This window comes from Myiozetetes cayanensis, unplaced genomic scaffold (genome assembly GCF_022539395.1).
Source record: "Myiozetetes cayanensis isolate MyiCay16 unplaced genomic scaffold, myiCay2020 scf6-25, whole genome shotgun sequence".
Classification (NCBI taxonomy): Eukaryota; Metazoa; Chordata; class Aves; order Passeriformes; family Tyrannidae; genus Myiozetetes; species Myiozetetes cayanensis.
This window is the reverse complement of record NW_026087853.1, coordinates 49,408,356-49,426,025: the sequence shown is the minus strand read 5'-3', so window position 1 is coordinate 49,426,025 and position 17,670 is coordinate 49,408,356. Positions and strand designations below refer to the sequence as shown.

The 17,670-nt window shown below is 34.4% G+C and overlaps 1 protein-coding gene across 10 annotated transcripts in view; it reads right to left on the bottom strand.

The window, feature by feature from the left end:
- The window catches only part of SOX6 (SRY-box transcription factor 6), a 263,900-nt gene that overhangs the window by 162,932 nt on the left and 83,298 nt on the right, over positions 1–17,670 (bottom strand). For all 10 annotated transcript variants that reach the window (XM_050335391.1, XM_050335396.1, XM_050335392.1 and 7 more), the window contains one exon: positions 10,200–10,289. In XM_050335391.1, the coding sequence (XP_050191348.1) occupies positions 10,200–10,289 (90 nt within the window). The remainder of the gene's footprint in view (positions 1–10,199; positions 10,290–17,670) is intronic.

Sequence of the window (17,670 nt, the reverse complement as noted above, 5' to 3'; positions counted from 1 at the left end):
TAAATTTCAAAGTACAGTGAATCTTCACTATAAATAATTTTCTGATCTCAGGGGTTAGAACTGGGATCTTATGTCAACAGAACACATTAGGGGCATATATCAATCTACAGTATTTCCAAGTCAAAACAAATGCAAAAGATCTTCACACATAGTAGTATGTTTAAAAATGTCGGAAATGTCAACCACTTACATACTTTCATATTATCCCTAATTAATACAAATTGCATTTAATTTCACATTTAGTAAAACATATTGCTGCCCAAATAAGGACTATAATTTTTATCAGCAATTATTATTACTGATGTATCAACACAATTATTTAAATTCAATGTATATAGAGGCAGAATCCATGCAAGCATTTACAGTTTTTGTTCCCTCTGTGCTTCTTCCCTAATTTTTGTGGCTTGGAGCCACTCCAGATGCTGTCTCTGACTTTGTGGTTTTGTATTTGAGATCCCATCTCCTGATTCATAGCGTTCCTTGATTGACAAACAGATTCAGATATGAAAACAAACAGTTACCTGTCTATAATCTGTGCCTGACAGCTGTACTTCTAAGTTTTCCATTCACGGTGAGCCTACTGTTTCAGATTTTACTAATTTCTTAGGGCTCTGAGTCACTGTGTTTACTAAGCTATTCAATAACTGGTGGCATATGTGATCTCCACACTGTAAGCTGCACTTCAGATTCAGAGGATTTTCCTTTAGTCCCTCCCCCTTCATAAACTAAATTATTTTAAAAAGAACGTGGGGTTTTGTATTTCTAAACTGATGTGCCTCCTAATTGAATGCAGAACACTTTCAAACTATTTTCCATTAGAGGCCAAATTTTTTTCTGATTTTAATGCACAGTATAATACCTTCATTGGTCAATTAAAATTGTTTGACTAGAAGTAAACCCTGTCATTATATGCTTTTTCAGGTTTTTTTTTCTTGTGTAATGTGGGGTGAATTATGTAAAACATACTAAACAGGATACTCTACAAGCTGCTACTTGTATGCTGCAAACAATCACAGTTCCACTGATAGACTGGGACTCAGCATCTTAAAATTCCTGTGGAAATCAAGTGCATTTTAAGTATTGGGTTTGATTATTTAATCAGACAACTTGCATTTTGCCCTGGCTAATTTGGAAGGCTGATAATATTTTACTCATAAAGTAATTGTGCACCTGTTGTGATGGAAACCTGTTCAAACAAATCTTAATAGACATGAGGATTCATTCCCAACATGTGTGTTAGCCTCTCATTACTGCTATCTATGGGGCAACAAATTTTAAGCAGCTACTGAACAGGTCTCAGCTTAATCTTGAATACCTCTTAAAGAACATTTATGACAATATGTCTAATATTAAACTTTGTTGATTTATATGAATACAGACTAAGGTAAATATTAGCATATGTGGGTTACACTAATAGTAATTTAAAGAAAAATGGGTAAGAACGAGATATTCATAATAACAGGTTTTCAGTGTTGAGAGCTAATGACAAAGAACCAGTTCTGATTAAGCTGCCTGGGTACAAATCTATTAATTTTATTATCATAGAGGATAATATCTATGATGGACAGGGCAGGCTATGTCCTTAATAGATTTCTATTTCCTCCGTTCAGACAAATTTCTATGGAAACTGTTTCAATGCATGTCTCTTAATTTTCTTTACAATTCATATATTCATAATAATTAATGGGACTCACTTTTATAATGTTTTTGAAAATTTTCTGTATTGGCAAATCATGCTAGAACAAAAAAAAAATGTAGGGAGTGGAAAAGATATACATTGTTTACTTTAATCCAACATAAATATTTGAGGGATAGACAGAAGGGACACAGTGAATTGAGACCAATTCACTCACCACGTAAGGGGGCAGTATCGTGAATGACCTGCTTGGAGCAAGGGGATCATGATTAGCCTGAAATCACTTCAGTGTTGGCCAGAGGAGGTGAAAACAAGGAAAATGAGCCCAGTTTGGCTAGCTCTGCCCTCAGGCAGAAAACTGCCAGATGTCATTGGTCAGACCTGAAGTGAGGTGACACAATAAAACAAATCAAGATATCTTGAAAAAAACACTGATAGTTAACCTCTTCTGAAAGGTCAACTTGTTTAGAGGGAACAAGGACAACCTTTCTTTATTTCATCTTCTATTCCTCATTGAGCTTAGGCTTTCGAGGCCGTAGCTATGTCAGGCTGCACATTACATTCTTGCTGTTCTCAGTTTCATATGTTACTAAACGTGCTCCTACTTCATTTTTTCTCAGTACTAATGGTATGTTCCTTGAGTTTTAAAGATGACATTTCTGACTTGCCTCTGGAACCACAGTTTTTCAAGTTCCCAGTAAGGTATTTTTACATTTTTCTTAGAAAAGAAAAAAAAACCCACCCACTGGTATCTTTGATATCATTAGGATAACCTCATTACCACACAATATCCACACATCAAGATCTCACTTCAAGACATGACTTTCTACTCAGAAAGGGAGTTTAAAATCAACTGAAGTGAAAAGGATTGCCACTAAGGTTCTCATTAATAAGTGCCAAAGTTTGATGTTGTTCAGAATAGCGATATTTTGTGTAAGAGGTTTCTCACCAAATTAACTGCAGAGAATGTGGAGGAGAGTGGCCAAAGTGCAGAACAGTTTTCATATAAGAAATAAATATTTTTACTTTTCCACCCAGAGAAGAGACAACTGGGTGTAGTGTACCAGAGAAGATGAACAGGGAACAGCCAATCCCTACCCGCTGAATACAAGATCTAGGGGGCACCTAGAAGGTGCTAAGTTCAAATATACAGCATATTGCTAACTGCTGAGCTTATCCCCACAGACTTTACAGCTGTCTGTTAAAGGGCTCAAAAGTGATTGGACATGTTCATAGATGATAATTCTAACAAGGGTCATTAAACCCAAATGTACCACCTCTGAATCAAGACAGCAATTAATCATATTTTGTGGGAAACTGGAAGAGTATACTGGAAGAAATATTACTGTACATTTGCCCTTTGCTTACACCCTTCCTCAGGTTGCTCAGTACCCAGAGAGAGAGAATGCTGGAGGACAGTGTATATTCTTTATATTTGACACTTAAAGGTGTCCTTAATTTGAAATATCTGTAACAAAAGACTGATAAAAGTACATGTAGAGGTCTCCCCAGAATCCAAATTGATCAGAAAATTTCAGTCCTTTCATTACTGTGCCTTTATGTATTTTTCTAGATAAATGCTGACATTCATCAGTTTGTTAGAATTTGACTTGATATATCTACAGCAACAAAAAGCCAAAAGCACTGCAGTGTGATGAAACACGAGAATTGGAGCTTCCACTCTTGTTTTAGCAGTGCAAACTCCTACACATGCATTTGCTTTTTAGTAAGAAGTTGTATATTTGTCTTCAGTAGTTTTATTTTGCTAAAGGTGAGCTTCATTGGCGACTAAGGTGGGACTTGAGTCAAAAGAAAACGTGCCACTCACATGCACTATCTGAAGAGGAGGAGTTAAGTTCCAAGCAGTGACACATGCTTCAACATAGAAGCCTTTCTACTACAGTTAAAGACTCTGTATTTATTAAACAAAACAATAACTGATATAATGAAAATATATATATACACACTAACAAAACAACCTACCACCAGAAGAAAATGGCATATTTTTGAAGACAAAGTGAAGAAAGCCTACTTGTAACTTTTAGTTTATAAGCAACCCCTTTTCTGCTAAAATAAATTAGAAGGCATCTGAAAATAAACATATTTTAATACCATACATTTTCTTGTCACTATTTGTAAAAATGAAGAATGGATCAAATTCCAGAAGGCAGTCTGTACTAATGCGCCAAATAAATATATTGCAATATATTAACATCATTATCCTTCTTATTCCTTTTTCTCATGAACATTTGATATTATTTCTTACTACACTATTTGGGACACAGTTGCGCACAACCCAGCATACAAGCGAGCTGTCATACTGATTTCAGTGTAGTTCAGAGTTCATACTTTTAGTCCTGAATTGTTAAGCTTAGAAATATACACTGATAGGGTACAAAATGTATGGATATACATGGTTGCAGTAAGTATAAAATTCATTATGTGCCTGGAAATAAACGACATGCATCCTGGTTGTTATTTTTTTTATAAAATATATTCAACAATATGGAGAACTTGATTTATGTGAAAGGTTGATTACAATGTAATTTATAGTTGCAGAGTTTTAAGAACTAGAAATGGTAATAGTCATTAACTTTTAACATTAGAAGCAGTCATGATCATGATAGGTACCACTGAAATACAACCCTCTGACTACAAGACTAGAGCAACAAAAAATGTTTGAGTTTTTTCTTTTGTGATAAATACAGCGTCAATCCTTCTGAGACTTACATGCACATAATTTAAATAACAGCACTATGTACAGTGAGCAGTCCCACTCCTATCCTCTATCTGTACAGTTTGGGAGTATGTCTGTTTAAATCCAGAATCTCAAGAAAGATATTTTATATTAAAAAAATTTAAGACAACATCAGACAGTGCAGTTTAATCTATTTCACACTGGTGATTAGTTTAACTAATTGTGCTGGTACCTTGATCATAACAAATAGATACAATGGGGCTTGGTAGGCTTAACCAAAATATTTTTATTTTGGAATCCATTACTTTCTTCAAGCAAATCAGGCTAAAGTGCATGCAAACATTAACTGTTGAAAGTGCTTATGAAATACTCAGTCATTCAAATGACTTAATTTAGAAGGTCAGGTTAGACCTGGAAATGTAGCCTTTGTGCCATGTTACACAAAGTGCTAATGACTGGAGTAATGGCAAAACAAAAGCATCGCTCTGATTTGGAGAGCTACAACACAAAGCCAAACATATCACTTCATTGGATCATGGCAATAAATTCATTATGAGAAACCTTTATAGCCTGTAGTATATTTCTAATCAGGACCAATTTCTTAAGGATTTGGGTGTAGGGGTTCTGGGTTGTGCTATTTTGTTGGATGTTTTCATTGGTTTCAGTAATTGGAACCAGTTGATCCTTTTTCCTGTGTATTGATTTTTTAAATCCTAGCAGTTAACAATGATTCTAATGTATCATAACATTTTAGACCTTAATCATATAGTGGGGCTTCTGCTTGTAGCTTTTGTTTGAGTTTTAATTAAGAAGACCTTGTGTCTCAAAGCCTGCGCCGGGTTTTTAATTGCTAGTATGTATATCACACAGACTTCAAAAGAAATAAAATACGTTTATAACAGAGAGCACAAAGGAGAGCTTTGAAATGTCTATAGCCATACAAAGTGACATAATTAAAAACCTCTGAGTGCCTCTGTGATATAAGACTTATATATATTTATTTATACATATTTATGAGGCAGACTGTTATATACCCTTAGACTTCATGAGAAAGAATTTTCAGCAATTATACTGAAAAATAATTACTGCAAATTCAGACTATAGTGTTGATCAGGGCTACAGAAAAACAGGTTTATTTTCCTCAAAATGACCTTCACCTGGTTTGATATAGTGCATCACGAAACACCTGAAAGCTTATCTGTGAAGACAAATTTTACAAAATAGAAGGAAAAATTAACATTTTAAAATTTTTTGTAAACCATGCTTAAAAAACAAATTCACTTGCATAAAAGGAAAACATAAACTTTCTCAAGGATTCATTCATGCACAACTCTCTCCAAGACTATTCCAGAAATGGATAGCATTAAATTACTAGATTCAAAGAGTTGTGCCTCACTATCCTCTTCCAGTCAATAACATACACCAAAAAAGTGCTCCTAGAAAGCATCTCTTTGAGTCTCCTCTGTTTTCTTATACCAGGGACAAATATCCTTTCCAAAATTGTTTATAGTATATCTTAGAAAGAGACTATCAAGTGGGTGAAGTTGCTCTGCTTTGCTAAATTCAACATTTCCTAGGAAACAGGAATGCTGCCTCCCACCTACCCAAATATTTTGAGTCCATTAAACGTGCACATGTCACACAAAACAGAAGGTTTAGGCTCTTATTGATAAATTAGCAAATATAAAAAGAGAAGGAATAAGCACAGGATTCCACATAATGGAAACAGCCTTCTGTATTGGATAAAGCTATGGACATCAATCACTCACCTCCCCAAAATAGAGTATACTGTACAAAGACAGCATGTGACATTCAAGTCACAATGCCTATAAATATAGATAGTTCCAGTTGTAAACACCACCAATGGAAGCCAGAGGACTAACCTGCAACACAGTAGCTGGTGACCCAGGAGTCACTCTCCTCTAAGGCTGCTAGACCAATTCTGACCCTTTCATGATAACATCATTGCTTAAGTTACTTAAAGACTGACCTTTCTTATTTGATCTTCAAAGACTCTGCATGCTGAGAAAGACCATTGCGGGCTATTTCAGTAGGACAACTGCCTGATGCATGCAAGACTGTGCTATTCCAGAGATTTATATTTGGAACAGAAACAGAAAACTTAAAACAGACTCTGTATAGTGATAAATGATGCTACTCTGCCTAGCTGTGGCTGCTGAAGAAAAACCAGATAACTAAGCAACAGAAATACATGCAGTGAGGGAGGGTGGGGACAGAACTCTGTGCACCCAAGTATCTGAAAACACAGAAAAGAGCCCTGCATCACTTTGTTTATTCAAATACATAATAACAACAATTAGAATGAAAAGTATTTCCTGATCCTAGTTTTTATACAAAAAAAAAACCCCAATACTGCAAAAGCTGGACGTAAGCCTAACAAATTGCTTGTATACCTTAAATAAATCTATTTGCATGAGAACCCTGGCAAATAACATACAATCAAATGATTTGCATAGGCAGCTCAGGTTGGGGTTTTTTCCAGGTGAGCAGGGCATTTAACTCAGCTCAATTGCTTCACAGACCTTTGAAAATTTGACCTATGAGTTTCATTTATAAACATATCAAATGAACAAGCAGACTTATTTAACCACTGGAATTTGGCTACAAAGCATTCTGCTCCTTTCAGCTCCTCAGAGTTTCATGAAACCTCCCTGAAGTCAATGGCTTGTTTGGCTGGAATTCAAGGAAGAATCTGGACCATTATCAATAACTGAAATCCTAATAAAGAAACTCAGAAAAAGCAGTTTTACAAGTAAAGCACACTATGCAAAAGTAATTGTGAACAGGAACAATCCCACACTGAGAAAAAATGAATTATTCACTGTTTGTTACTTTTGTATTGGCTTCTATTGTTTGAATTAATAGATATAGTTTATAATTATGTCTTGATTAACACTATTGTGTTCTAAATATAGAAGGTAAAGCAAGAAAATACCGTTTTTATTTGTTTCTCTCAGCCAATTATCTTTTCTTCTTGTCTGTGTGCTTCCCAAACATGAATAGAAACAGTTTGTGTCAGTGGTACTTTTTTTTTTTTTCTGCTTTCATCCTTTTTTTCTGGCACTGATTCTTAGTGAGCTGCCTTCCCACAACCAAGATGCTAGTCTTTCACCGAAGGGGGAGAGCTGCAGTTGTGCAGACACAGAGGAAGAATATGTGCTCACGTTATCCTTAGCGAGAACAACGCCTTCTCTCTAAAATAAACAACTCCCAGTAACAGTCAGTGCAAAGAGCAGTTCCTCACAGGACCACACCTTGCTTTCCTATAATCAAGATTTTTTTTTCCCCTAATCAACTTATTCATTTATTTTTACTACATCGCTTCATGTCTTCAAGTTAGGCTCTCAGTAATATGAGCAGAAAGTCTGCAGAAAAGCCAAAAATATCAGCCAATTAAATAAAATTATTTAGAATCTAACAGAAGTTAAGGAAAAATATATTTGACCTCCCAGAGACAACAGATTTTCAAATGTGGTTTTTTCAGACCTCAGCATGCCCTGCCAGTTACCTAGCTAGAAATTCAATCAGCACTATGAAAATGAACTTCATGATTTTGAAATCTAGCACCCTGAACAATGAAAGAATTTATTTTAAAGTATGCTTCTTTGGTGAATTAAAAATTCTCTCTGGTTCCCCTACTTCATTTTATTTCCTTCATGTAATCTGGTTTTCATGCTGCCATGTACTTAATCGTTGATTTGTTTGGGTTTCCTTTTTTCTGAGACGATTTTTAAGGTACACAAATGCTCATATGAGCTAATACCCAACTACTAGGTTAATAGCAATTCTGTCAGCTGGAGGGAACCAAGCTGAAGACAGCAGTTAGGCCATGAATTTGGGAGCCGAAAGGGAAGGAGTCCAACTTCAGACCTGCCACTGCTCCTGCTGTGTAACTGTGCATCTAGTTTTCTTCTTGTATAAAATGACACCAACGTCTTTCTCGAGAGTTTTGAAGTGTAAAGCACAAGAGCACCCATCCTTTATCGTCCATGTTGGTGTTATTTTGCAAAAAGTTTAAATGCAGTTGCAGCAGCAAAGATTCATTATTGCATCTTGCTGGAAGCCAGTTAATAGCATAGATGAATATTGAAGACATTATGACCACTTAAGGACAGGTTACACAGGAAAAGAGCTGTGGAAAATAACTGAATGACTGTCAACACATAAATCTGGTAAGCCTAATCTGATGATCCTTTTTATACAGCTAATAAGCTATTCCCTACCCAGAAAGAGTAGTGGAAGGAGTTGAAAATTCTTCCAAATCTGAGAATGCTTTGTAGGTAGATGAGAAAAGGGTTAGAAGCAAGAACTCTACTCATTCACTCAGCAGAGATTATATATGCTAAGAAAAGAGGGGAAACAACATAAATCCAGAAAAAAATAAAGTCCTTTTTTTTCAATAAATGAAAGCTCATTAAAAAGCTTTATGTGCCGTATAAAAGAATAAAGAACATTATTCTGCATTGTTAGAGATCCCACCTCTTTTAAATTTGATTCGCTAATAGCATTCAAGTAGTTTCTATTTAAAGACTAAGTAGCTATATTTTGCAATTAATGGACAATAATAATTGAACAAGCATTCAACGTTTTTCACACTATTAAGAGACAATATGGCTTTAAATAGAATGTGATTTCAAGACATAATTTTGGGGGATTTTGTTACAGCCAATTTTAACATGTTCCTGTAAAATCGTATACTGTGTTTCTGCCACTGATATTACTATAGGATTCTTACTTGCCTAACATACATGCAGTGTCATAATTTTACCAGAAAAATTAGGAGAATCCAACAGATTTTTGGTCCTGATGGAACCAGTTATAACTCATAACTTATTAAAAAGGGCCAATCTTTCATCTATTTGTACAGATAAAAAATTTAAAAAAAAAATTGTACTATCTTAAGTTTTCCTGGTGGAAACTTAAAACCCTAAGCATCAATTTTCAGCAAATAGAATCTTTTTTTTTTTAATAGTAAAGATTTATTAATATGATGAGCATGATTCTTTGTCTCCACACCTTAGTTGGCAATTTAATAAATTTATACAAATAAAGAGAAATGAATCTTAGGTACTTTGTGTATTCCTCAAACGTGCCTTATGACGCCTTCTTACAGCATAAAAACCCCACCTTTTAAATTTGTTGGCTAATCAATAACACTGAATTTCTTCTCGCCAAGAAAATTCATGGAAGAATTGATGAGTAGGGAGAAACACTTCAAGTTTTCTACCTAGTACTTAATTGCCAAGAGAATTCCACTTTTCCTATCTTGCTAGGTTCAACAAATCTTGAAAATACTGGAACTTATTGTCCACATATACAATAAAACTTGCACTGGTTTCAGTAGGTCCCAAATTTCATCCAGAGTTACTCTTTCTCTGCAGGAATGGAATTAACGTAAACAAACACTCGTCTTTTTTTGCCAGTTTTGAATCAAATATTTAGAACAGTAATCACACAACTACCCCTTTTTATAATCTGACAACAGTTTCTACTTATAATTTATCCAGCTGGGAAGAAGCAGTACCAAGTACTCATAACTCCGTGTTTCTTCCTCTTCCTCTGCTCAGAGAGCAGAGCTAATGTCGAAGAACTGATGTAACTAATCTGGTGTTTGTGATAACATCCTTATACTGCCTATAACTGATTTAGACATACTCTGGTTTTTTTGACAGACATCCATCATATTGAAGCTACACACTGAAAACCAGGGTGAATTGACTAAAAAGAGGAAGGCACCCTCTAGTTGTGATAGCCGTTTCTATTAATTTTTTCTGAACTTTCAAAAATCTTCAATCCCCTTTTTAAAATAGATGCAAACATTTAAAATTTGATCTAGTCAGATACCTTTAATTTCACCAAGGAGATCACTTGTGTTTAATTTTTCCATCTTCTCCTTCCAGTCTTTAGAAAGTAGCTTTTCCATACAGGATGAATCTATTAAAAAAAAAAAAAAAAAAGAAAAGAAACAGAATTATCAAATATATTCTCACACATCAGGAAAACAGGTGCCACCTTCATTTTAAAACTGTTCTTCCTGTACCAGTTGAATGATAGTTTAGAAGGGAAATGAACTTGCAGCCAAACAGAATTCTTATTTAACTGCATTTTAAATCCAAAGTAATTCCCCTGAGGTTAATGGAGTTACTATGGATTTAACAAGAGTCTAATTGAAAGAAAAACTTCGTTGAGGATTTATGCATGCTAACTGCCAATTTACATGCATAGATTGCCAATGTATATATGAATTCTGCCTTTTTCATTTGAGAATGATTGTACACTTGAAATTATACATGAAGATTTAGTAGCTTTTTTTGGAAATTTGGCACACAGTGACATCTGAAACCCATTTTTATACCCATGTCAATGCAAAAGTTATTCATGTAATGTCTCCATGGAATTCATAAAAGCACTCTACATATTCGATGTTCACAGTATCAGAAATTTTCTCAGTACACTATAAACAACATGCAATGATTAGAAGATAGGCTTTCGTAATATGAAGTTCAGAATACATTTCAAGTCGTTATCCCAATCTGGGAGGCCTTCTGTTGGCAAAATTGTCACTGAAGTCATTACACTTTGGAGAAAGTAGAAGATCGGCCTTAGTAAGTTTTCTATGATCAGACCCCAATTCCACTACAAAATTTGATACTGAGAATAACAGACTTCAATAAATTCTAAAGTTCTTTTCAGTTCCTAAATTAAACTAACTGGCTCTGAGGTCTAAATCATACATAACCTTGCACAGAGGTTACAAAAGGTGGGTGATTTTTAATATGGGAATTCTTATGAAGGGAGCCTACAAGCCTACAAATTCTCCTGAAGGGAGGCTACCAGAAAGATGGAGAGAGACTATTTACAAGAGCACGTAGTGACAGGACAACGGGGAATGGCTTCAAATTGAGAGTAGGTTTAGATTAGAATTTAGAAAAAATTCTTTACTGTGAGGATGGTGAGGCACTGGAACAGGTTGCCCAGAGAAGTTATGGATGCCCCATCCCTGGGAGCATTCAAGGCCAGGTTCAATGAAATGCTAAGCAATCTGGTCTAGTGGAAGGTGTCTCTGCCCATGACAGAGGGTTTGGAACTGTAAGGTCCTTTCCAACCCAGGCCGTTCTATGATTCTGTCATTAATGTTGTGTTACAGAATTTTATTACTTTAGAAACTACAATTCAGATTTATAAACAATTATCAAGGAAACTTTATAAACAACTCAACACTTATTTTTTCCTTCCCAGTTAGCAATAACAGAATTTCTGTTGAACTTTGTGCATTAACTTTCATCTGTAGACAGACTCATCAACAATGTTTATGCTAAACTCCTTGGAAACCCTTAGGCCCAGTTTTGAAAGATATCAAAAACATTATCTGAATGTTCCCAAAACAAATCTTTGCAGAGAGCCTTCATTATAAGACCACACATCACTCTGGGTGGTGTTGAGCACCTCGCTCCTTAATGCATACACTGGGAATAGCCTCACACCTTCACTTGAAACTCTCACAGCAAGGTGCCACTTGTGTAAGGAGAGGAACAATTCACACAGTGCTTTCTAAATAGCTAATAATATTCCAAATTTTGATAATTTTAGTACTGATCCCACTCCTGTCACTTAGGAATTAACATTGGGTTGTACAAGAAGGAAGAATTCAGTCCAACTTATCTTCTGCTAAATTACTGGCAGATTAAGGTCAAATCGTGGCTCAAATTCCCGTGTCAGCAGACTCAGCAGAAGCACTCACACAAGTGAAAGCAAAAGCAAAAAGCCCAGATTTAAGAACAGCAACACAAATCATATCATTACAACGGGTAACAGTTTGTTCCACCTCAGAGGATTCCAAAAATACTCAGAGGGAGGAGAAGCATTCAAACAGGTCACAAAAGGAGGAGTTAAAGCTTTAAGGAGAAGTTTAAAGAAGAAAAAGGTCATATGGCCAATCATATTTTAGGGTGCAAGTCATTTCAGCCTAAAAATTCACATTAACATCACTCATTTGAAATAAACAAACAAACAAAAAACTGAAACAAAACAAAAACCAGTTGAAAGCAAATCAAACTGTAACTACCAAAAGATCAAAGATCAGGTTTTAATTGCAACACATTTTCACTGTGCAAGCCTCCATGGAAAGACAACGCAGCTCATAAATATTTTTGAAGTAATATTTCAGCAGAAAAGCTAATTTATTTACTAATTATATCTTTCTGTGAAAGAGACAAAATTAAGGAGCTGTAAGTTGCAATAGGCAGTGTTAAAATACTTGTTATATAATAACAATTTACTTTTAACAATAACAGCACTTATTACTTTTATGAGTTCTGGCCTGATAATAGGAGAATCAAGAAATAACCATCAATTACCAATAGAACATTATAATTTGTCTTTTTTTGTGATATCATGATTAGTTTAAAAAGACATTTCTGTGTTTCTCCCCTGCCAATATTTCAGACCCCTCATCCCTGAAAAAAAAAAAGAGCTTTAGAGTTTTATGTGGATGTTTGCTATAAGTTATGTATTCTACTGCTTTTACCTAAGATATTGTCCTCAATTCACACAGAGAAAAAACATTTCATTAAAAAAAAAAAAAAAGAAAGAAATAGCATATTACAGTAGTTGAGAAAATACTTTCCTCAAATGCACTTTTATTTCTTCTCTTACTGTTCTTAAGAACACCCATGTAGTATTCTTATGTAAGGAAAAAAATACATTTCTGCAGACAGACTGAGAAAGAACTAGAATGAAAAACAGGTCTATTTGTGTGCCATCTTTTTGATATAATCACATTGCTAGTTAGAATTTTAATCTCTATAAATGACTGAAAAATTCCTTAAGAATGAGCTCTTTTAACACCCTTATCTCATTCAAATTCTATGTTCTAGATCTGACCACACAATTTATAGCTACTGTATTTTGTTTTTGGGAAGATTACAAAATGATTACACAATGAGCCTTTTAATAAACTTTTTCATAACATTGTAAAAATAGCTCTCTTGAAATCCTGTAAATTTTCAATTAGCATGTTTATTCTGCATAACTTTTTAGAATTTAAAATAATGATATGTGTTAAAGCTCTCTGGAGGTCTTCCACATTAGACACAAAACTAAATATAAAGGCTTATACTTGAAAGGCACGTCTCCCTTTAAGTTTTATATTCTCTGTTCACAAACACATTTTGAAAAGGTTTTTGAATCAGAAAGGGATTTTTCTTCTTTCTGTACGGAAAATTAATTTTTACAGACATATAAAATCTACAAAGATATCTTCTGACATCAGTAAAATGTCTTCATCCATATTGATTCATTTTCTGATTTGATTCAATATAGAAACAAAACATCGACTTGGAATCCAGTACTGAACATTGAAGAAAGAAGCCCAAATTCACATCTGCACTGCATCACTCTCCCTGCACTGAGGCTCTGCTTCAGCACTATTCCAAAACCTTGTGGATCCCGACATTTTCAAAATTCAGGGGTATTCTTGCTAAAGACAATTATAAAGAAGCAATGAAAGAAATTAGCATTTATACATTTTTAGCTCTTCTCACTGACTTTATAAACCACAGTTATGCTTATGCCACAAAATAGCATATTTTCTACTGGCACATGTAAGATCAAACTCATGAAGTTGTGCTGGAGCAATTTATTATATTAAAAAACATACAGCTTCTCATCCTTTATATTCTCTTGTGAACTAGGAAAAAAATTTCTTTCAAGGACAGCAAACAGGTTAAGTATAATTATGATGACTAAATTAAATCATTGAGTATTATTTAATATCACGGTTTGTTACATACTTAGTTAGCAATTTTAATTGTAAACTAAAGGAGTTTAAAGTACTGTGAGAATCTTGTTAGACATGACAGTTTTGCAAAGGTGAAGAGAAGAGGATGTTAAAAGATATATAATCAGGGGAGGGGAAAAAAAGCCAAGGGGAAAAATCCTAGGTGCTAGCTGAAAAGGATCTTTTCACAATGACAAAGCATTGATGAAAAGAATTAACATTTGTCCGTTGGGTAATCAATCAGTCATGGAATGGATGGAATCCAGCTCTTTGTTGCACGACCGGTGATGAAGAACGAGCGTGTTAGCTATCACAGCCAAGCTCTCAAGTTCTTCTGACTGAATGAAAGTCATCTTGTTTGAATCAAGAGGAGCTTTTGCCTCATGTCTCATCCTTATTCTCCCCTTTTTTTCATTTTTTTTCCTTTGGTGTGTTTTTTTTCTTTTAATTTCACTTTTACATTTGTCAACAAGTTACCAACCCCAGCTATATCTTACATGAATACTCTATGACCTTACAATGGCCTGCACCTATCCTCATTGATTTTGGGGGGTTGTTCCTTTTTTTTCCTTTTTAATTCACTGAAGTAGCCTCCTATTACTTTCTTTGAAATACAGATATGAAAAAAAGACGTTCATGCCATGTGTGAGTTTTTGTTTTTTATGGTAAAGTCATACATAAAAGAAAACCTAAATGTGAGAGTGCAGCAGCAAAACTTCAAAGCACTGACTGTCAGACATTATTATTTCAAATCAGCTTTGACTTTTTGAGACTTAATAAAACACTATAGTACAGACTGGCATATTTATAACACCTATACCAGTGATCAACTGAACTGTCTTATTCTTTCTACTGTGCAGTGCCTTGTTATTTCTTTTATAATAAGCTTCCCTCAAAACATGTTTAACAATACTGCAAACTGATAATTATTAATGATATAAGTTCTAAAACATGACTTGTTTGCATACAATTCTTTTTGAATGCATACATTACTTTGTGACAGAAGACAAAAGCACATTGATTTATTAATAATGATTGCAAATTCATGGCAAGTTCATAAGCAATACAGAAATATAATTCAATCAAAGGTATAGAGGTATAGGTGACATATTTCTACATGCATCTGAACTATTACATCTCAAGGAAAGAAGCACTGGAAAAGACAAGGTAGAGAATTCAGAAGAGAAATCATGCAGGCTGCAAGAGAAATTGTTCTAAAGCATGATCAGATCCTCAGCAGGAGGAGAATACAGCTCTTTTCTGCATTTTAGAAGAATGATACTACAGACCTAGGGGCATCTTTGTCTCTATTTCAGGACTATAGTCTATAGTTACATCCCATTATAATTCAGTAGATATTGCTAAACACAAAAAGATCGCAATTTTGCAGGGTTTGGGACTACATAACACTATGCAAGTTTCTTCTAATGTTCAGTATTCCCAAATCTACTCTCATTACATTTATTTGCCTTCAGCTCCAGGGGACAAAAGGTGTCCTTTGGATCAGGTTTTGTCAAATAAGTTCAAATGCCTCATTAAAGTCTATATAAGAAAAACAGCACAAGTGGAATTAGCCTGTCAGCATCTATGAAATATTTGTCAGAGAAAAAGTATTGTGTGAGTTTGGTTTTTTTTTCTTTGAAAGAATGTTAAATGAGATTATGAACTCCTTGTGACAGACATTCGCCTACCACACCGGATTCCTTCCACAGAAGAGCTGCTTTTTCCCCCCCCCAAACCAACTAAGCTGCAAATAAACATTAAAGTGACTAACATTTCTTGGCCTGCTTCAGGTTATACCTTTGCATATCCCACCCCATGCTCCAAGTGCAAATGGTGGGTGAAGCTAAGGACATAACATCTAAAATAATAATACATCATGGATATGAAAGAAGAATACTTGTTTCAATATTCTTCATAGGATACTAAATCCTCTTCAGAGTGGAAAAATCGAAATTAAATCAGTACTTTACAAATATTTCTGAATAAAAGTCAAGCAGAATTTAGATTTACTCTAGTCAATGTTTGTTACTTACAATTAAACTAAAACACCAGGTCCATCAGTGCTATTATTAGATCCATTCATAAAAATCGTGAATTATTCTGAAAACTAAGTATATTTTTTAAAATCCAGTGATGAGTTTTAATAAACTTGTGCTGGGACTTTTGATTAACTGATCCATCTCTGAGTACATGACAACACCTTGCTTATGACTGCCAATCAGATTTCCTTGAGGTAAAGAACCACCTAGTATAGAACTAGATCATAAAAATATTTCCTAATTTTCATGCTCCATACTGTGTATTTTAATATTATAGGCAAACTCTAATGATTTTAGTATCAAAGGGAAAGGCAAAAGGTTAATTTAATTCACTTTGAAAGAACACAATTTTATAATCTTCTAACAATCCAAAATTAAAGACTTCATATTTTCATTCACTATTTGAAAAATAAAATATAATTTAATCATGACTATTAGAAACTTAACTGCTGGATGGTACTATCTATCCTGTTTTAATCCAAGGATGTAAAGTTTGTGCAATGTTACTAAAATAGAAAATTTTTTTTGTTGCCATAGTTACTTTTTTTTCTTCTTTCAAACACAAATTATCCTTTTCTGTTTCAATAAACTTTAAATAAAAGAAAAGGAGACAGTAACAATACAAAACTAATCAAAAATCAGCCTGAAGGCTTAACACCCATGGTTGCAATGTATTGCCACTGCCTCTTGTTCATAAGCAGCTTGGCTCCAATCCTGCTGCCAGTGGAGCTGCAGGTCAGGGGAATCTCATCTCATCCGTCTCAATTTCCATACTATTCTCGTACTGTAATTAATTGTCGTGGTCTAACAGAAAATTAAAATGTAAGGCATTTCAACATGTTGTTAGCCAGTGAACTTCTCTCTCTGGCCAACTTTTCAAGAATTTCTTGATCTAATAAGCTTTCAGAAAACAAGTTCTTGAAAAAAAAACAAAAATGCAATCACAACTCAAAAATGAGCAAAGTGACATTTAGAACAGGAAAACATGCTAATCCTTTTTGCTTTATTTATTTCAAAATACAAATAAAATCTAATTAAATCACTCCTAAATTCTATATCTTGCTTGCGATGTTAAGGAGACAAATAACTCTGGCCCATCACTTACTCCCTTCTCTCATATTGACTCTTTCCTACCCAGGCAGTACTGTAAAAACAAAATTAAAAAAAATAAAAAAAAAAAAAGAGAGAGAAAAATTAAAAAAAAAAAAAAGAAAAAAATTAAAACAAACCAAAAAAGGTAAAAACAAACAAACAAGCGAAAAAAGGCAAAGAATTCTCCCTAAATGCAATTATATGCAAAAGGCATTCAGCTCACAGCTCACAGTAGATGTTTTCTTGCTAGAGCAATGATGGAAATGCAACTGAGATCTGACTACCTAACATACAGTTTTGTTTAGGACAGGGAACCAAGCAGATCTGCCAATTTCTGTACATTTTTTCACAGTGACAAGATTTCCACAATATGATAAAATTAGAACTGTAAGAGCTTGGAGAG